The sequence below is a fragment of the Triturus cristatus genome, chromosome 11 (genome assembly GCF_964204655.1).
Source record: "Triturus cristatus chromosome 11, aTriCri1.1, whole genome shotgun sequence".
In the NCBI taxonomy this organism is placed as follows: domain Eukaryota; kingdom Metazoa; phylum Chordata; class Amphibia; order Caudata; family Salamandridae; genus Triturus; species Triturus cristatus.
The window spans coordinates 158,400,280-158,421,877 of NC_140594.1; the positions used below are offsets into that span (position 1 = coordinate 158,400,280).

Here is a 21,598-nt window from a genome sequence, read left to right on the forward strand (position 1 = left end):
TTCACATGCTACTGAGCTGGGGAGGACGCTACAAGCAACTGCATGATGCAGTGTCACCGTTGCCCACTGAGCTCAGGTAGCAGCAAGATCAGCTTCCAAGTATCAGGGAGCAGGTACATCACTAGCGCCAAGGCCTGGCTTTGGGCTGGCCAGGCCTCAGACTTAAGGCAGGGGCTAGGCCCTACTTTAAATGAAAAACAAACCTGATGGTGTTTTAATTCAAGCTGTGTGTGCTGAGAAATCCCATTTATGGTTGAAAATCAGTGCTCCACTATGCTTTTGGTTTTACATGTTTTCATAACCACATTTCAAACTGATAAAAAGAAAAATAAGGAGACTGGCACTTGTTAGTTTGAAGTGCATTTCAGCAACAGCATTTAAAAAAGCAGTTAACTTGCTGTAATTGCTGTTGCGGTCGCAGACTGTTTACATTCATTAAACAAACTGAGCAGATTGAAATGAAGGCATGTATGAATTTTTCTGAGGCGCAGTTTTCTTTTAAAAGTTAAATCCGGTTACAAGAGCCAGCCCAGCCTATGGATGACCAGAAGAAGCTTTCTCCAAGACCTCAGCAACAGAACCAGTTCACTGAAGGTCTCCTTGTCTTTGAGAAAGTTTTTGTGACAGTCAAAAATAAAATCTGCCAGACTCTACCACTCAGGGGGCGTCATTCAATTAAAGACACACGAGCAGTGGTAGAGCCGGAACCTGAGTTTCTGTGGTAGACACCTACTCCTGCTTTACTCCTGCCCTGCCCTGCCTCAGTACATGAATGGAGGTTTTCTGACCCCCCACCCTGGGCCAGAGCATTAAGTGCCCAAAATCAAAACATATGCATCACCAATAAAACCGGCCTTGCCTATCACTCCCTGACTTGTGCTTTCAGGGTGATATTCACCCTTGTCCAGCACATACATAGGTACACCTCCTTTCTTCAACCAACCCAAAAAATCCTTCCTCACAGAGCACCTATTAACTCTTTGAGTAGAGCTGCTCATTGGTTAATATTCCCCTCACCCATGATGTAAGGGTGATGCCCCTCACGTCTTTGACACCTGTCACCCATTTACACCTCAGAATGTCTTGGAACTCATTTTTATCCTTGTCTGGTTGTTACATGGAAAGGAAAAGCTTCTTTTGACACATAATGTCAAAATGTGTCCAGCCTACAAAAGCATTGATCCTGGTGTGTTTATTTTTCTGGTGCCAAAATCAAAGCCAGAAGCTCCCTTAAAAAAATCAGACAGACCTGCAGGATGCAGATTGTATTATAGGAGCTACTGCATCATGGCCACAGAAGAAGTCCAGTGTATTGTAGTGTATTTTCATGTGTCTTATAGTAAGTAGGAGCCTTAACAGCTCAGCTCCCTGATATCTTTAATAGCATGAGGAAAACGGAAAAATTGATAAATTGTATCTGCGTTGAGGGCTGGTCAAAGTCGGCCTCTGTAGACATCAGTAGTAATATTCTTCTGATAATGGGTCTTCCTCAGGTTTGGATTACATAGGATAATTGCTGATAGAGGGTGGAATGTTAGCATCCTTGCATCATTTCTGTCTTTGACCATCAGCCACCTATTCATTCTCTCTTTTCAACGGTTAGTCTGCCAACCTCACCCATCCTTCTTTCTTTAAATAAGTGAATTATCAGCTTGCCCCTCCAAGACTTCCTTGCGGTTCATCTTCCCACTTTTAGTAGTTATAGAACAGAGTGTGGAAAACATACGATAATATGTTGTTCCTTGTCAGAAATCCTAATTTCCTTTAGATCAGCTTGCTAGCTAATCACTTGGAAGATGAAATTACCCAAACTTGGGAAACTGCATTTGCACGTTTCTAGTGGCATGCTTCGGGGATCCTTTATGGCATGGTGCTGGCTAAGTGATTGTCAACCTGAGGTGAAAACCACCGGTCTGTAACCTCTTCACTCAAAAATTGTACTGCCGGTGGGAGTAGCACAAGATGGCAGGAGAAAGCAGCAACTCCTGAGATACCAGGACTTTTGATATTCACAAACCCTTGGTCAGGTGGGATGGGAGGTCACTGAGCTGGTCTGCACACATGTAAACCCTTACCAGGGGTATAGCTATAAACGGTGCAACAAGTGCAGTGGTACCAAGGCCTGTGGGTTTAGAGGGGCCATTATACGGCAATTATAAAAACCTTTGCTACCAAACCCAGGGATGGCTGACAATTTTCAGTGTTTACATTGCAGGCAACTGCACCCTTGCTATATCACTGATTTCAATGCTGCAGCGGCCATATCATGATGAGGTGCACAGAGATTTACTAAGATTTTGAATGGGGTTGCATCACTTATTTAGAGCAGCCCTGATGCAAAATCCATTTGTGGATTTACAAAGCCACACAAATTCCAATTTGCAAGAAAAATGTTGACGCAAGGCAGCGCTTAGCACTGATTTTTGTGTACCTTGCATCAGAGAGCTGTTACATGGGTGGTGCAGTGGTGTTCCCTTGCATAGTGGTGTTCCCTTGCATCCACCCATGTATTTTGGTACAAACCCGTATTTGCAAAGACTTGTAAACCAAAATAAATCATATATAATCAATCAGGGGGACGGAAGAGCTAATATTTATAGAGGTCCTACACCCATGCTCCTCTATGGACAAATGCAAAACACACTATGGGTGAGCAGTTCCTCTCTTAGGGCATGTGTGTGAGAGGTGTCACTATCTGCCTGTAGAATAGTCGCTGGGAGATCTGAATTTCAGATCATAATGCCCTCACACACCTGTTAGGGTGTCATGCTTCATCATAGGGCGCTCCTCGTCGGACCGGCGCTGCAATGTCCAACGGGCCTGGTGGCTACTTTGGCGGAGTTCTTTTGATCTGAGATCGCCGTATGTGAAGGGTGTATGTGGGCAACTGGTGCTATGTGTAAGATAACATAAATGGGTGAGTTTAAAACAGGCTACAGGTCTAGGGATACTTTAATTCAAAAGGTAGACCTGGGACTGAGTAAAAACAGTGGTGCCGCCAACAGGGCGTAAAGTACCTAGGTGGCTGGTGATTTTATAAGGTCGACATGTTTTGTGTCATATATGCTCCATATTCGAGCGACACTTCTTCAGGACCTATGAAAGGTGCAGGTGAACCCCAATGGAGAGCCCTAAGAGAGGAACTGCTCACCCATAGTGTCTTTTGCAACCAAAATAAATCAACAAGTGTCTCTATACTGAGACCCTAACACCCTATTGTAGCACTTGACACTCCTTGGGTAGCGAAACAGAGCAGTCCAAGGCCTTCTCAGGGTAGGGGTGTGAGCAAGCAATCCAATTCATTGGCGCAACACTATAAGACTTAATGGGAGTCTATTTACTATATTATCATGCAACTCAGCAGCCAAAAATGCTACTTTACATTGCATGAGAAGAAGAGAGCATGACAGCGCAATATCTACAGAGATATGACACTATCCTCCTGCTTCCTAGTGCTAGCATACAATCAGGCTACATGTTGTGACAATCACACTAGTCCAATTCATGCCGCATCAAACCATTGGGCATTACTTTTGTCCATGAGCTCTTAAATTCAGACATTTTGTTGTCTGAGTTGACACATCTTTTTCTTCTCTGAAATGATGGTCATCCACTTAGTGGAATATAAATCCTCCATGTGCACTCGATTGGAAGACACCTGCTGTATTTAGTTTTTACCCATTTGAGGATCCTAGCCAGTGATAGTCAATTCTTATTCTTTCGATCATGCTACGTGAAAGAGAAGATCTAAGACTCATGTCCTTAGTAGAGTTCATAAAGTGCTTGAGTCACTAAAACGTGTCAGAATCATATCCGCCAAGACGCATTCCTTAAAGGGAGGCAAGGCAATATGTTTCTCTTGATGCCAAATGGATAAATTGGGTACAGTTGTGCTGATACATCAGCAGTTCACTCTTTTATCCAGATGTTATTTATTTGGAGACTTCGTAGTGAGGTTTTGGGAATTCCCCTCTTATACTTCTCATGTTGCTCATCTTCAGAGAATGAGGGCATTTATTGTGCAATACAGATTGTGTGACATAACATTTGGTATGTCTTGGGGTGTTCCCTGTCTGCTGACTTTTCAAGAATACATTTTTGTTATACCTTTAGCTGTTTACATTTCATGAGTGAGTTTCTTGCTGTGAAGGCCGACCCCACGCAATCTGATTTACCTCTTAGCTACAGTATTCAGAAGCTTACCAGTTTGAAGAAGGATATTTCCCCTACTTTGAATGGCACGGCATGATAAGATTTGCTTCGCAATGCATATTTTCTTCTCCTTTGCCATCCACTGGGGCTGACAGAAGGGGTGGTTTTTTTTTTTTTTTAGCTCGTCTTGAAAACATTGGTCATGTGACTGTAATTTGGCCAGGTGTTAGGTCCGAAAAATAAATTGGTATATGCTCCATTTGAATATCAACCTCTTCCTGTATGTGAGTCAGTGCACTGGAAAATTGAACTTCCTCTGTTTGTGGGATCAAACTTAGATGAGTAGGATCTAAAGGTGGTGTATGATAGTGTCCAAAGGACCATTTACGACCTTCTTCACACCGCACACCAGTACTGCTTCTTGTTCAAATAGCATGCTAGTTCATATATGCAAAAAGGAGGTAGGAATTGCCTTGTCCCATGCCATCAGGTTGCTAGACCTAGAGCTGAAGATTTATTTCCAAATGCCATTCAAGATTGTATGGAACTTGATGCTAACACCCATTCATAGAGAGTTTAGTACAGACCTCTCCACTATAGACCTAATCTTGTGCCTTATCTTTATTGTCAATAAATAATGCATTCAGAAACAAATAGTGCTCTAGCTGAGCTTCATAGCCCACATCAAGGCATTAGATACGATGGAATGCACTGATTATGGGACAGGGTGGAAAAATATTTTATGAGCCATCTGCTTAAAGAAACTGTTATCAGTAGCCTTAAAAACTCCACAGTCCAAGTTGGATTAGAACACCAAAGCAGTTAGGAAATACATATCAGTGGAGGGGTGAAGCAAAGTTGTTTGCTTGCCCGGGCTTTCCTAAATGTCTATACCAATGTATTTAGTCCACTTTAAGCTCAGGACTGATGATATCCCTATAGCAGATGGCAGAAAGATTCCAAGCTCCTCATATCATCATGATTGTTTTGATTAGAAGTTTACCATCAGCCTTAAAGTAATTGAGAACAAGACAACAGTAATACTCATTGGACTTCACCATAGGAGGCCCATTTCAAATCAAAGGGTGATGTTGATGTTTAGAGACTGCAAAGGCAATTTTTTATTTATGGAGAGCTATAAGCGTCATTAGCTTTTGGGCAATCAACCTGGAACTGTTCATGGCTTCAGAAAATTCTAAAGAAGCTGCAACATTCCAACATTTTAAAACAAGGCAATGATTGAAAAATCTCAGTGATGTAGTCTTATGGTGCTGAGATTTGGCAGTTGAGGAAAACTGCAGAACACATTCATAGGTTTGAAAAAACACTGTGTAAGAATTTCTATACAGCACCAATGACACTCAGATGTCACACTGAAAGCACCTGTGAGGTATATATATTTCAGGTACTAAAAGAGTGCTTAAGTCCTTCCTAAATTTAATTAGGTGTCAGAATGCCCAAGCGTTGAAAAGCATTGAGTCTGTCCTTGTTAAGCTGAATAAATAGCTTCAGAAGTTGGCAACAGGCGTAGTGGTATATTACATGTGTCCACCTCCCGCCTATCTGAACCCCTCTAAAAATATCTTGAAGACAAATGTGAAACATAAGCAGAGTGTTCTGAAGCAAGATAGTATGGCAAGTATGCTGATGAAAGTGAAATCTTTTCAAGAAAGGACATTTTTAGCTTTGATGGCAATATGCAACTTTACCTCGTAGACTCAATATCTTTTGAAGAAAGGAGTCTACTTTTTGTAGTCAAGAACAATTAAAAGACACAAGTCATATATGAGCAAAACATTTGGTGGCTCTTGTTTCTATGGGTTTTAAGCTGAGACATTGTCCAACTTTATTCTAATGTGCAAGCAGTCTGTGCCAGTCAGAAGCACTCTGACTTAAGAGGGCCAACAAACTATGAGTTTGCTCTTGGGGGACCAAAATATGGAAGTCACACTGAGAGTGACTAGCTACTTAGCAAAGCCTTGAACCTGATATTATGTTGGGCCCAGTGAGTCTGATCAGATCAGCTCGTAGAGGAGGACTAACCAGGGGAAGCAGAGTCCCACTATGCTTACACTTATTGTGTCACACTGTTGTGCACATAGGTGATCCAGTAAAACAAGTGTACTTTGCGAATAGAGGGTTCATTCTTTGTCCTAAAACTCTTGTGCTTTGCCCAACACTGATTGAATTATTTTTTCTATGTCTATAACTGACTTTATCATACGTACAACTGACCTCAGTATGGGAGCATGCACCATTTTTAGGGCTCGCCTAGGCAGCGCGCATGAGCTGCTCTAGGAGGGCCTTTAGCCATCGGTCTGCACCTTTTCAAGCACACTCGTGCTTGTGCTGGCATCCACCTTGCGGGAGCGAGCAGCAGCAAGCGTGGTAATTGACAACATATGGCTCTCGCACCACCGCTGCTCGCTCCCGCAAGGCGAATGACAGCACAAGGACAAGTGCATTTGCCTGCTCTTTCGGTGCCGCGTCACACTCTCTCACCCCATTCCTTTCTTTGATGCATTTTTTTTACTTCCTAGCTCTTTGCAGCGCGTGCGCGCACCGTTTTGTCATTTCTAATTTCTATTACTGTTCTGCTGCAATCTGCTGTGGTACATCTTGTGATAGTGTCTTACCAGCTCTTGGAGGAATCCATCTTCAGAGATTAGTCTTGGCCTGCTCGTTACCTCAAGGCAAGCCCATGCGCTCTGAGTAACAGCATCCTGCAACAAGTGCTCGAGTGGGGGACACTGGGCTGCGTTCGGCGTTGTGCCCGCTCTGAGTCATTTTGTTTACAGGGGGCTGTGTGCCTTTGAGTTACTCTATTAGGCCCCCGCCCAGCGGATGCCACGTTCACGCAATGAAAATATGATTCCTAACGGAATGTTGGCAGTTTTCTTTTCTTTTCTACAATCTCGTCATGACTCGCTGTTTCTATAAAGGGCCAGGTTGAATGCTAATTATATTAATTTTCCCACTCTTTTAAATATGAAAACATATTTTCAGTACCGAACTCCTGTTTTAGTGACATAATTATTTTTGCGTGAACGCTCGTAGTTAACGAAACATTAAATTCTGCGGTTTTGCGCCCAATCTCAGGCTCTGTCGCACGTAATTTTTTCCATTGCATGCTATATTCTTTAACATTGACAAGGACATTGGTATTTTTCATTTTAATGTCTGGCCCTTTGGTAAACAGACATTTTTGAAAGTGCGTACGTATTGAAATGCGTCATTAAACTGAGAGCAGTTTCTATACCAGTGACCCATACTACTGACTGCAGGCAGGGACAGAAGGAGGCAGCTGAGAATGGATTGCATTCACCAGCTAACAACACCATAGCTGCATTTGCAAACTCTGAGAACGTGCCTTTTGCTCTACCAGCTCGCCCGACGAAGTGCCACAACTTGGGTGTGGCTTGCGGTGACGCTTGGGATATACTCAAGAACTGTACAGAACAGAACTTGGATGTGTTTAAAAACAAACACAAAATTGTGACTAATGGTGTTCTGATAGTTAGCTAATTGGTCTTTACAATCTTAACAGAAGAAAAACTTACAGAATCACTTTTTAGATCTAGGTGAAATGAGCCCTCGCTTTTTGTCCTACAGATTTACAGATAATTCAAATAATATATAAATATTGCTGCAGCAATTATTATTTTTTCCCCTTAGTTTTATAGAACGCAAACTTGACTCGAATGTATCTGAGCACCATTTGCGTTAAACAAGGAGACATTCATATTTTGTAGGCACGGGGATAGTAAGTGATTTGCCTTGAATCACAGGATGTTGCGTGTAATTGCCGAGACTCCAACCCGGTTCCCTAGATTAGAGATCGACCGCCCTAGCCGTTTGGAAGAATTCCTTCCCTCACCTTGTGTGTGCGCTTGATAATCTATTTTTGCCAACAAATGTTGGGGATTGAATAGTATGGCTCCTGGTCCTGTTTGTTAAAATACTTATTAAATGAGCAATATTTTAATAATGCACCCCTCAGTGTCACGCAGACTTCAATCTGCCTCTTTGATGACTATTTTAACTGTTTAAGAGTCGCGCTGGGCCAGAGAATCAAAATAAAAATGTGGCTCCCATTTGCGAATAAGATAGCTTTAAAAAACAAGCATTGGCATAGCCAATAGGTCTCGCTTTTGGGACCTTATAAGTATTTAGTTATGCAGCCCAATATCCTTGGTGCAACAACATCAACCGTTGTATGGCTAAACACTTATAAGGTCCCAAAGGCGAGACCTATTGGCTATGCCAATGCTTGTTACATTAGCAGTGTGTGATATGTCTGTTTATGTGGAAGATCTGAAACCACAAGAGCATTGATGGTGCTCAGATTCAAAGGCACTTTAGCCCACTATGGAGAGAGATAAAGATGATCCATTTAATTGTCTGTATTCCACACATAAAGCACCAGCTGAAAGTGTTTTTCTTGAATTAAGTAGGTAGTGAGCATTTAACAGATCGAATAGCATAACTTAAACCGAGTATCCCCAAATTATTCACAGATAAATATTTGAGGGTCTAAAAATTTGAAATGAATTCAGTAATGTTACTTTTGGTATGAGTAACTTTAAAACTGTTTTCATGTCCTGACAGTTACTTGACTAGAAGGCATGTGAATTGTTTTGGGTGCATGAGTCATCCATATTTGTTTCAATGAGGGAAATGATGACCTCAAATTCTGTATGTTATTCTGAAACAATTGTCCAAATTGATTCAAAGGGATTCTCTAATTTTAACGATGATTTATTTTTGCTTTCATTTTGTCAAAAACACATTGAGAATGAACTGTCATCGTTAAATGTGGACCCTATTTAGCCTCCTTTTGGGGCTAGCACTGGGGCATCGTCTTGTACAACATCCATATTTCTCCAGAGGCGGCTCCAGACTACCTGTGTAGGATGGTGACGGACCGTCTTGTATGCAGAACCCCTTCTGCCCTACACTGCATTGGTACTGGTGCCTCCTCCATTGGTTGTTCTCTCGGAGCAAAAGTCTCATAAAAACATACTCAAGTTTTGTGTGATCTGCCTGGCCCTCAAGGATTTCCTGCCCTCCATCTGAGTTGGCCTATTCAGGTCTTAAAAACAACACAACCACAATGTGGTATGCCAACAAGCAGTATGGCACTTGCTCACACCCCGTGCCTTGAGGCACTGAAGCTGTGGCTTTAGGCCTAAGCTCACAATGCCTAGTGGGACATCAACCTTTTGGTGGGTTCCCTGAATGTGTGCTTCAACAATTTCAGTCGGCAACTAAAGAGGTAGTTCAGTCCATTTTCACCCTTTGGGGCAGTCCTCTGGTGGACCTGTGTGCCACTCTCAAGAATACTCACTGCTCCCAGTACTGTGTGCTACAGTTCCCACTGCAGGGAGGTCTAGGAGATGCATTCTGTCTGAGCTGGTACTTCCATCTCCACAATGCATTTCCACCTAACCATCTAAGGAAGCTAAGTCAGGATTATACACAGATTTTCTTGGCTGCGCCAAACTGGTCATAGAGGTTGTGGTCCTCAGATCTGCTCTGCCTGTATCTGTGCTTTCCTCTTCCATTCATCTTGCAGTGGCAGGAGCACGTGCTTCATCCAAACCTGCTGTGCCTCTGCTCATGTCTGAGGTTGAGTTGGGCAATTTTAGCTTTTTTAAAGATTATTTGTCAACTATTTTTGCCTTTCTTTGGTTGCTCGGTCACCTTTTGCTTTTAAGTCTCCTATTAGGAGATTTCTGATATGATTGATTTATTTGTTTCTTGATACCACAGTGAGAACTTAATGTGGTGCTTACTTACAATATATATTCACCCTTCTGACCTCATGCATAGTTGCCTTTTGAGTATGCTCACTATTAAAACTGTCTTTCTGATCCATTGCCTAGACTTGGTGTGTCTGTGAGTTTCACACATTGTCTGCTGATAGTTTCTTCACTTAATTTGTCATTACCTGTTTCTGCCATTGAAGGCTTTCTTATTCCTGAATGTCAGTTGATCACCCTGCCCATCTTCTACCTGTGTCCCACAAAAAAGGAGGAAAGGTGACACTGTCTGGATCCTCATAGGTTTTCAGTTTTTATATTGTTATGCCCTGTGAGTTTTGAGTCGAGGAGCACCTCTTTCTCAGCTACTCTGACTCTAAGAAGTGGAACATTTCCCACTTGATTATCCCGTGCAGCAAGATCTCTTATGCCATTGCCCAAAAGAAGCATTCTAAAGTCACCATGGCCTGTTCCACCACTAAGGATGCCTCTCCATGCTGTCTTGATGCTTTCCAATGTTGGGCATTTGCCTTGCTTCAGCGTAGGGCTTGGTCCTGGCTTTCTACAGGTGTTACTGGCTTGACTCCAAAGTCTGCAGAGAAGGCCATTTTGTCATATCAGTGTTGCAGAACTTCTTGGTTTGACCATCTTCTCATACCTATCACCTGGATGGTGCTGTTTAGGTATTTATTCAAAAGATGAGGAATCTGCAGGTAAAAATACCCCTCAGAAGAACAAGTTACTTATTGGTGCGCCTGGATGGTGCCATAAATGGCTTTATGATATCATATCCGGGGTGGTCCCCAAAGTTAAGATGTCGTATAGTGGTGCAGGAGGGCTGTTTCAACTTTTCAGATCAAGTCTAAAGCCTGGAGAAGATTCAAAAGGTGAAAAATCCACAGGTGAGGAATCTGCAGCTAGATGATTTATTCACCAGAAAGATTGTTACCAAAGGTAAGTAACATTTTCATTAGGGAAGATGCACCAGTTACTTGTAGGTTTTGTTTCATCTGTTTATTTTATTATGCACTTTTAGTTAGTATTTCTTGATTTTCAAGTCGTACAACATATCTAATACAGACAGTTTTCTCTTAATTTGCCAATTGAAAATGTTAAGCCAGAAAATGACTAATTTTTCTGAAGTGCCTTAATATTAACCAGTGCAAATTTAATTGCAAATTCTATAGTTTGATGTTAAAATGATTCGTGGTACAACTTCTGAAGTAGTCATTTGTGGGTTGAGAGCTAATCAGTATTATAACTTTTATATGAGGTATAGTACTGAAGATGACACTCTCTGGTCTTTCTGGAACCAAACGAGGGAGGGAATGCAGTCAATAGTTTGTGTTTTGATGCACTAACATAATTTTCTGGGTGAAAATGTATTGAAGAAAACATACACATTGGGGATAGAAACATCTGAAGGCATCAATGAAGGCTCGAGGGTTTGTCAACTTAGTGCTTCTCTTTAAATAGTTTTATTGATATCCGCAGACAAAAGATTAAATCAGAGTACCATGAAAATTGGTGGCATGAAAATAGATTTTGCATTGTAGAACATTTGGAAAGTGTACTCTTTCTCCAAAGGCAAAGTAACATATGTGATGTTTCTATTTGTATCAAAACAAAATGCAAAAATTGTAAGAAAGATGTATTCTTTTGACTTTCTGTTACACATGCATATGGGTCAATTGTATACTCAGGCAGGATATTATCTTTTCAAATGCACAACTTGTGTGGAGTGCAACCCTCTGCGGCCTTCCATGATCTAAGATGGCTCCACTAAGGCTTCTCATAACTGCTGCACAGCTCATCATCGGTTCTAAAAGAAACAACCATATCACACCTGAGCTGAAATTCCTAAACTGGCTCCCATATGAAGCAAGCATACAACAAACAGTTGCCTGCATGACCCATAAGGCCTTACACTTCAACACCCCAATATACTGTGCACAAAAACTTGAGCTCTCTGGTGGCTCTAGATCCTCTAGAAGTGCGAGCACCTTACTGATGATGCCACAAAATTCCATAAAAAGAAAACTTATAATCAAGCTTTCTTGGGTATCGCCGCGAGAATCTGAGATTCCCTGCCCCGTGACATCAGACTGAATCCCTCAACGGCATCTTCCAAAAGGAAGTAAAGTGCTACTGATAAACCTATTTCTGCCCTGTAACGCCCGCTTCCCAGGTACTCTAGGACACGCTCTCCTCACCCTTGTTTACTATTTGACTGTTATGATTGTATTTTGATTTGGTGGGTATTGTTACTACTTCCTGTATTTTGATTTGTTGGTTCATTGTTACTACTTCCTCTACCTTTCATGATAGCTTAATTGTAAAGCGCTCTGATACCCCTAGGGGTCATGTTGGTGCTCTATAAAACTTTTTAAATAAAATCTAATAAATCATTCTTTAATGGAAAGAAAGTGTATTCAGCAATACTGATCTACAAAAAAGACAGGAACATTGGCTCTTCCTGCTGTTCTGTTGGAAAGGAGTTTTGCTTGATTAGAACATATTTCACATCCACTTAAAATAACTTTGTTTCTTACTTTTATGTTGCCTGCAGAAGATTCTTATTCCTTTGACTTATGCTTTATATTTAGCTTCAATTTTATGCAGTATGTTCCTTGTATAAATTGACACACTGAAATTATGCACTATGACAAATGCTTTCATAAATGGGGAATCTTGCACGCGTAGCATTGAAAGAGTAGAAACTGCACATATTTTGTCTTGTCAAAGTTATGGGGTGTATTTCACATTGGAAATTGTGGCTGGAAAGTAGGTTTTGTTTAGTAAACATTTTCCTGCGGAGGGGCCCCATAATGAGGCTTGAAGCCCATTATTGCCACTCTTCTGTTTAAATCTGTTTATCTAGTAGTCACAATAAAATATTCAAAGCAGAAGTGTTTACTCCCTCCTTGGATTGTGCACCTTTTCTTACTTTGTACTTGTGTTGGCAAAGATTCCGGTGCAATTTTCATTTGGGTGTCAGAAGTGAGCTTCCAAGAATTCAAGGAAGATGAGTCTCGCTAGAAAAATTGGAACAGCATGTAGATGAAACGTTCACCCCATTAAGGGCCCACTTCATAACAGTGATTTGCACTTTACCAGCTCAAGAATGTTGGCCTGTCGAATGGGCAGGTATACTAATGGATGTACATCTATGCACAATGTGCAATGGTGACCTACCAGGGAGTATGTGTGGCTGGCACCAGGAGAGTGTCTGAGTGAAGAGTAAGATTCCAGTTAAGGAAATAAAATGTTGTGTTAATTCTCCTTTCCCATAACTAATGTCAATTAAATCTTCTGAGGTTTATTAAACCGGTTATCCTCAGTCAGGAGTGGATTGAAGAGGGTGGAGGGACATTGGTTTCTTTACAGAATTACAGAAGAGACAATATATAATTTACGTTTACATTTGGCTGCCCTGCGATTTCCATTGTGTGCACCAATTTAATTTTTGATTATGAAAAAGACAGTAATTTACTTACTTAAGAGATCAGCTATACAATGGGTCTTTGTCTTGAAGCAAGCTAAAAGACCATGTGCAATCTTTTAATTATTGAAAATATTTAGAAATATGATTTTTCATCTATTTGTTTGTAGAAGTAGGTCACTAATTTAATGTGGTTGAGTTTTTAATAGTCATAAACTTGTGTGTCAATATATACATTTTTATTTAAAAGCTTTAGCACACTTATGCTTAATCCACACTTTTTCATTTGCCTGCTTGACTTCATTTTGTTCCATTCTTCCCAACTTTTCTTTAGTCTTTAACCTGTGTGTTAGCATCAGCCACAAAAGAGATTGAACTAATATCAGAAGAGATGAGGGGTTTGAAATCTGAGAAAGAACGCTTGGCAGAAGAGGGACATGCTTTAAAATTAGAAAAAGATTTAATGTTATCAAAACTTACAGAGGTGGAATCACAGATTACTTTCTTACACCAAGAAAAGACTCGGCTGCAGTCTCTCAATGAGGAACTCAGTTCACAGAACGAGAACATTTTAAAATCGAAACTCGTCTCCGACAATGAAAAAGAACAAGTAAAGATCGATAAAGAGGAATTAATTGCTGAGAAAGAAAAACTGCTCCTTGAAATCGAAAATACAAAACAAGAACTGTTAAAGGTTAACTGGGAGAATGAAGACTTACAAACTTCCCTGACAACTTTGAGTGCAAGCTTAGAAGAAATTCAAAATAGTAATAGTGCTTTGGCTGCTGAATGTGCAAAATACCAAAAGGAGAAACATGAACTACTGGATTATCAGGCAAAGATTGCTGATGAAAAACGTACCCTAGCTAAAGAAAAAGATGAAATTATTCAAATGCTGACCTCTTCTTCTGAGGAATTAGCAAATAACCAAAACAAACTTATCAATGAAATAGCTGCTCTTACAGAAGAGAAAAAAGTCCTGCATGAAAAGCACATAGAGCTTGACAGTAAAGCTGCAGCTCTAAGAGGTGAAAGGGATGACTTGCTACAAAAACATGTGGACCTAGAGAATGAAATGTTTTTGAAACAGGCAAATTTAAAAGATGAATTAGAAACATCTCAAAATGAGATACAAGCATTAAATATAAAAAATAGTTCTTTACATTCAGAATTTGATGCTATTAAGTATCAACTTGAACGGTCCTTGCAGGATAATGTAGAGCTTCAAACTTCTAAGAATAGTCTTTCTCAACTTCTTGAAGAAATTAAAGCAAGTAGAACTTTAACAGACCTTGAACGGGTTCAGCTGGTGGAGGAGAAAGAAATACTACTCTCGTCTGAGCGAAAGCTTTTGGTTGAAAAAGAGGATCTTCTCAAAGAAAATAAAAATATTACAGAAAAACTCCAACTTTCTTTTAAAGAGGCAGCCCTTGCTCAGAACATATTAAAGGATGAAATAAACTCTCTCATAGAATTGAAAAAAATAGCAAGTCGGAAGTTATCAGATCTTGAAAAGGAATGTGAAGCTGTCTTCAAAGAGAAAGAACACTTTGAAGCAAAATGTGCTGAGCTCATTGTTGATAATGAATTTCTTTTAAATGAAATAAATGATCTCAAAGCACAAAACTTGCAGGAAATCTCAACAAAGACTGTCTTGGCTCAGGAGAAGGATGAGCTTTTAAAGAATATTCAAGACCTAACTTGTGAACTAGAAGAGACCACTAAAGAACATGACAAATTGCTTGCTTCCAAGCAGAGTCTTTCTGTCCTTCTAGGTGATATTCAAAGTGCCAAAGCATCTTTAGAGTTAGAACATAGTACTTTATTAAGAGAAAATGAAACATTGATTAGCGATTCTTTGAAATGCTGTTCCGAAAAGGATCTAATGACCAAAGACTATGCTAATTTACAAGAAAAGTATCTAAACCTAAATGACCATTTTCAAACCTTGCAGCAAAATCTTGTTAAACAAACACAAGGTCTTCAAAGCGAACATAGTAGTCTGTTGCTAAAATACACAGACCTTCAAAATCTGTTTGATCTTGCAGTTAAAGAAAAGGAACAGCTGGCAGCACAAGCTAAAGAACTTGAAGAGCAAACCAGAGAATTAACAGAAAAAAATCAAGAACTACTTACAGAAAGAAAAACTCAGTTTTTGGAAAAAGAAAAACAAGAATGTGAGCTGGAGAACATAGTCAGAGAAAAGCAGATAATATTAGGTGAAAACCTTGTGCTAACATCCAGTATTGAGAAAATGAAATGTGAGACTGTTTCATTGATCCAAAGGAATTCAGAACTTCAGGATAGTCACGATTCTTTATCCAAGATCCTGGATGATCTCCGTAGAAGACATGAGGTGACTGAAGAAGAGAGAAATATTTTACTTAAAGAAAAAGAAGAGTTACTCACTGTTAAGGAGGGTTTAGTGCGTGAAAATGAAGAGATTCGGGTTGAAAAGTCAGTGCTTTCAGAAAATAATACTAAGCTCTTAATAGACGTAAATCTTGTTACTAGAAACCGAAATGAAATCTCAGCAGAACTGTTTGAGTTGCAGAAAGTGCATCAGGAATTACTGAAAGAAAAGGAAGAACTTGCGTTGAACTTGAAAGAACTTGAGGCTCTTCAAACCTCTACATCAACCAAAAGGATTGAGGTATTGAACATTTTAAGTGAACCAAGTTTAGTTACTAACACTGAACACTAACTTCCACATAATTTTGATACCTGCACAATCAGCCCTTTGTAGTGCTTTTCAATTTCTCAGCTACTAAGTTATGCATTGGAATGACTGACACTAACACATTTTCTGTTCCCTTTTAATGTTGATTATATTTTTTAATCATTGGTATATCGAGACCGTGTCTTTGAAATAATTGGAAGCAAGCACTTTGCAAAGCATTTTGGATTAGTATAGCCTTAAACTGTTAATTTATTGTAAATTGTAACAGTTAATATCTATTAAATTTGAAACATCTGCTACCTAAATTCTCCTTATCATGACAATAACTCAGAAAACATGTACTCATAAAAGAACAAGTTAATCTGTTGCTGGCTGAACTTACTCATTCCTTCCACGTTTAGGACCATTTATGTCATCCTCCATGAAAACCAGAGTCTCTTTTTAAAAAGTAGAACCAAGAGCATCCAAACATTCTCTATGGGGTTGCACCTGTACTGGTGTGCCAAAGAATACATCTGCGCAGAAGCCCTGTCTCAAAACAAGTTTTTTTTTTCTTTGGGCTATTCTGAAATTAAGGTACTTGTTACAGCCCCATAATACTATTCTTCTATGTACTGTTGTTTTCCCCTCTTTTATGTTTAACTACAAGCAAATATACTTCAGAAAATGTTATTTTTTCATCTTGTGCTCTACATGGTATCTTATACCTCAATTCTTAAATCGTTTATAAAAACCTTCATTTTTGCAAGACTAGTTCTTTTTTGGTGACTGGTTTAAAGACAAAGAATGCTTGCATGCTTTGTTATCATAACTTAAAATGTAGTAGTTGATTTCAAAGTTATCACTGAGTTCTCTTTGTAGGTTGAGCACAGGTTTGTGATTTAAACATTTTGTTTCTGCTGGTCTCAGATGTAAATTCTCTAAAGAACCAAAAACTTCAGGTGCTTTGTTCACTTGAGTGGATCAGTAGAGGTTTTTCATTGTTTAGTTTTTTTCTCTTTTTGAACATTGTTGTTGGATTCCGCCACTGCTTTTTCTTATTTTAGACTTTAGAAGAAAGTGTGATTGGTTCTCTGATTTTTTGGGTTGTACGGTCTTTTCAGTTGAGAGCTGTTGCCAAATGATGTTTTCCCTCGATTGGATGGCAAAGATTGGCCAGTACGTTCAGTGGAAATTACCAACCTTGCAACTTTGACGGGAATTGTGAAAATACAGTTTTACTAGAATCATCCGGTTACTGTCAGTGAGCACCTTCTCCTCCTCTTAGCATCAGCCCATATTATTATGGCATCTGGTGTTCTACAAGGTGTATAGTTCAGAGACAAAAAGAGATTTCACTCCAGATGTGTTCTGTAACAGACATCAAAATACTACTATCCTACTGTAGACAACCATGTACGTTTTCCAGAATGCCTCCCATATTTTAGAAGGACCACCCACCTTATCTAGTTTGTGTTGAACCCAACAGGTACTTTTGCAAACATGTGTACCTAGGTATTTAATTAAGCTATTGCTGATTGACACTCCCACTTTCTTTAGCTGGATGTGAATTTCAAATAACCCTGTCATCAAAGAGAAGAATATTCTCAGACCTTGCCAGGATGCTTCGCATACGACTGTCATACTTGTCTCTGTTCAAGTTCAAAACCTTTTAATTGTCAGTATCTTTAGCTAGACCTAATCTTTCTGAAGAGTTGTGACTCTTATACGCTATATGTCCATCCATCTTTGAGCTCATTCGAGGTCCATTTGTCTAAAAACGATTTTGATGAACCAATCTGCATACCGGACTAGATTTTAAGTGGTTGCTTATGCTTTGCTTTTCTCATTTAGCCTATATAGTGGCAGTGTTACTATTATTCTTTGGCAAGGGTGAGCACCTCAATCAAATTATTTTATTTGTCTTTGGTAATGTCAGGCAATTACTCTTTAATCTCTGAGAACTTACAACATTGAGTATGTTATTAGTAGAGCAATCTGTTTTTCTTTCCCTTAATCTGTTTCTTTGAGTAGTTTTATTTAAGTATTGTGTGTCCCTTACTTCGTTCTCAGGATGTCAAATTAATATTTCATCTCTATTGTTGCCTTACGTAATAGTGAAGTTCCCCATGATCTCTGTTTTCCTGGGCAGCATGGTCAGTAAAAACATCGCTAGCTGCCTATTCAAAGACCCTTTTCTTTTCACATAGCACCACTATTTGACTATAGTGTAGGTGTCTTCATAGGTATTTCGTCATACAGGTTCTCCATTTCCCCAAGGTTAGCAGGGTGCATCTATTTCTGCTAAGACTTGTCTCTATCAGCTCAAAAGAACACCAACTCAAGTTATTTGCTTGATTGAGGCCTTGTCCACCTTTCGGTTTCTGAAAAATGTCTTGGGGCAATTTGAAGGCAGGTAATCAAATCGAGTAGAGCCTGTTACATCTGTGACCCACTGCATATCTTTGACCTTCTCACTGTGATCTTTAGTGTTCTTATTCAGTCATCAGCAGTTCACATGCTGTGTTCCTGCATTAATAGGGCAGTGCAACAACAACAAAGGATACAACTCCTGGCAAAAAGAGGGTTGGGGGAAAGGTGCGTAGCGCATAGCTAGTATTGTCTTGAGTACATGTCCTGATATGAACGGAGAATTTAGGTACTATCTCACTGACTTTATGGTTATCCGGGCAATACATTACACTTTTGAGGTTACAGAATTGTTTTTTACATTAATTTCTCAATTTGATATTAATACACAGAGCACCCTGGTTGTGCACATTGTACTGGCTGTGTGGCAACACAGACTTTGCATTAAAAGTTTGCTTCCATTTTAGTCCCACTGAGTAATGTCTACACCGCGTTTTCTTTGCATTTGAACTCTATATAATTCTCCTTTGTACCTAATCAGAATTGGTGTTCAAAATGTCTTTGTCCTCAGGTCAAGTCTGTTGTACCCCATTCACTGTCTTCTTAAAACGTGATGATTGTTTTCGGAAATGTTTGCTTTTTACAGGTGGTTCTTGCAGTTTTAATTGTTCTATTCCCAGGTAACCTGGTCAAAGGTTTTTCAAGAAAAGTACCAAGTGACCGCATTGAAAGGACATGGTTAATGCACCTTATTTATAAATTCTTAACAATTTAGGCCCAATTTAGATAGATGCCTAGCATGTTTTTTGTTTTGCTTGATTTTTCTTCAGTAATCACCTCAAACAATCAATTAGCATTTATAAAGCGCAACTCTGTCACCCCTAGGGGTATCTGGGCACTGTCTGCTTGTGTAGTATATTCATTCTGCTGATTCTGAGTTGATGTCACACGCAAAACAGCTGTTGCTTTTAATTGGTCTTTTTATCAATAACAAATTTCCAATCATCACAGGTATGAATTGCAGACATTTCAATCCTAAAACATCAGGTACGACTTTCTGAATATAGGCATACAATCAGTCAGTTATGCAGAGTGTGAGATGGTTCCCCTTAGCCATGTCCAGTTCTACAGTCGGAGATGTACATAGATTTCCACGATATGCATTCCACCCACTCCATTTTCTGTCCCATTTCTTAGGGCATCCTCTGAATTTGAATACCTCTTTTTCTGCTATCATGCATTTGTCCAACTCAGCCGCCCAGACATTTAGTGAAGGTTGCCCCACCACCCCCCACTTCATCGCAATGGCTCTCTTAACCAACACATAGCCCAGGGTAACCAGTTGTTCTACTTCAGGTAGGTCGGTTGGATATTGAAAGGCCCCAATAGTGGAGTGAGGCTGTGTTTTGCCTAGTGCGCAGAAATTGGGTATTTCCTAGTGTGAAGATCTGCATACACTGAGCTGCTTCACAGTAGAAGCAATATTAATCCTAAAATGGCCAGTTGAGCTAGTTTATAACCTAGTCTTATCTGCAGAATCCCGCATTTCATTTGCAAACATGAAAAGAATGCATATGAGGAAGTTAAGTGCACATGTCCTCGATTATATTGTTATTTTTGTAAAAGGTAAGAAACCTAGAATTTGAAAGGTTATGCAGCGTGCTTTACTGGTTTGATCCAAAATGTGCCTATCATATGCCTCTTTGCTCAGTTTCGTTCAGACCCTTATGGAATCCCATTCTGTTTGGTCACATGTGTCCCATGGCTTTAAAGTATCATGAAAGTATTAACTCTAGAATGCTACCTTCAGCACAGATACAACATTAGGCAATTATTGGTAGCATCTGGGTCTTGAGTATAAGGAAACTAAGACAGTTCCTTTTTATTAATTGTCTTATTGATAACATGCCCAGTATTCCCACAGACTATCCTAGGGCAGTAACTTCTGGAGGGTGCCTTTTGTCAAAGTTGCTAGAACAAAGTCAGTAACACACACAACCTAAATATGAGAAAAGTACAACACTTGACATGCTGCTAATGATGAATGGACCTATTTTGAAGTCTTGTTTTCCATTTAGGCTTTTAAGACGGCTGAAGATGCTATGCAGTTGGCGGAACTGGTATCTAGGGAGAAAGAGGGCCTTCTGAAAGAAAAATCTGAAACCCTTGCCTCGCTGGAGGTCTCAAGAAAGTTAAACCAGAAGCTGCAGAATGAAGTAAGTGCAAATCATTTGTTTTATTTTCATTTTTATGGGTGAACCATGAGCATTCCTTTTATCGCAGGATGCAGTGATAAACGTTGATGGAGGTGCTGTTAAGGGTTGAGTAGAAGATGATTGAAGGCTGCCTTTTTTAATCCACCTCACAGTGGATGCTTTCGCCCAATTTACTACTTGCCATACCATGAAATAGTTTGTTACAGAGCCCAAGAAAAAGACCAGTGATTCTTGATTATTTCAAACAAAATGATTAAGCAAAGACATCAATTACGTTTGATGGAGATTTATAAAGCCCCAATCTCCTATTAGCAAATTCCTGTGTGTTCCCAAGTGTATTATAGTAATCTAAATCCCATTAACCTTTAATCATATTTACCCATTAAAAATGCATGCAGCAAGTAAATAGTGTGAAACGTGAAAACATCAGTTTTTGTTCTCTCCACACCGTGGCAATGCGGCACTTTCTGAACGGGACGGTTGATCTTAACCAATCTTAGCTACAAGGTCGCTGGCTTCACTTATTTTCAATACAATGCAAAAACAGAAGTTTGCTCAGGGGTCAGAAAACACAGACCCGATCATAGTCTAGGCCAATCCAATGTTTTATAACGCCTTTACTTCAAAATGAACTGTAATTTAGAATATGAATCTATGAAGGTTGATAGGTTTTTGCCATTGTGTTTCAGGCTATGTTACAAAAACATCTACAATCCCTGTCATTATATTATGTGCAAACAGGAATCCCAATTTTATTTTTTGTTAACAATACATTTTTGTACTATGTTGCTGAAAATAAAAATTGTTTTAAAAAAAACAATACATTTTTATTGAGTTTCCATCGTATCAAAAGCAAGGCTAATACATACAAAATGCACATAATGTACGTAGATAAAACCCATATGGTCTTCAGACCAAAATACCAAACACCATTTAAACAGCACCAAACACCCTTGTGAAGCATTACGCATACAATGTATTTCAGTTTCCATCCACA

At 39.6% G+C, this 21,598-nt stretch overlaps 1 protein-coding gene across 14 annotated transcripts in view; it reads left to right on the forward strand.

Annotated features, from left to right (window-relative positions):
- The window catches only part of CLIP1 (CAP-Gly domain containing linker protein 1), a 712,474-nt gene that overhangs the window by 438,541 nt on the left and 252,335 nt on the right, over positions 1 to 21,598 (forward strand). For 10 of the 14 annotated variants that reach the window (XM_085636008.1, XM_085636009.1, XM_085636013.1 and 7 more), the window contains 2 exons: positions 13,691 to 16,009; positions 20,464 to 20,601. In XM_085636008.1, the coding sequence (XP_085492134.1) occupies positions 13,691 to 16,009; positions 20,464 to 20,601 (2,457 nt within the window). The remainder of the gene's footprint in view (positions 1 to 13,690; positions 16,010 to 20,463; positions 20,602 to 21,598) is intronic. The other 4 variants (XM_085636018.1, XM_085636017.1, XM_085636020.1 and 1 more) reach the window with 1 other exon arrangement.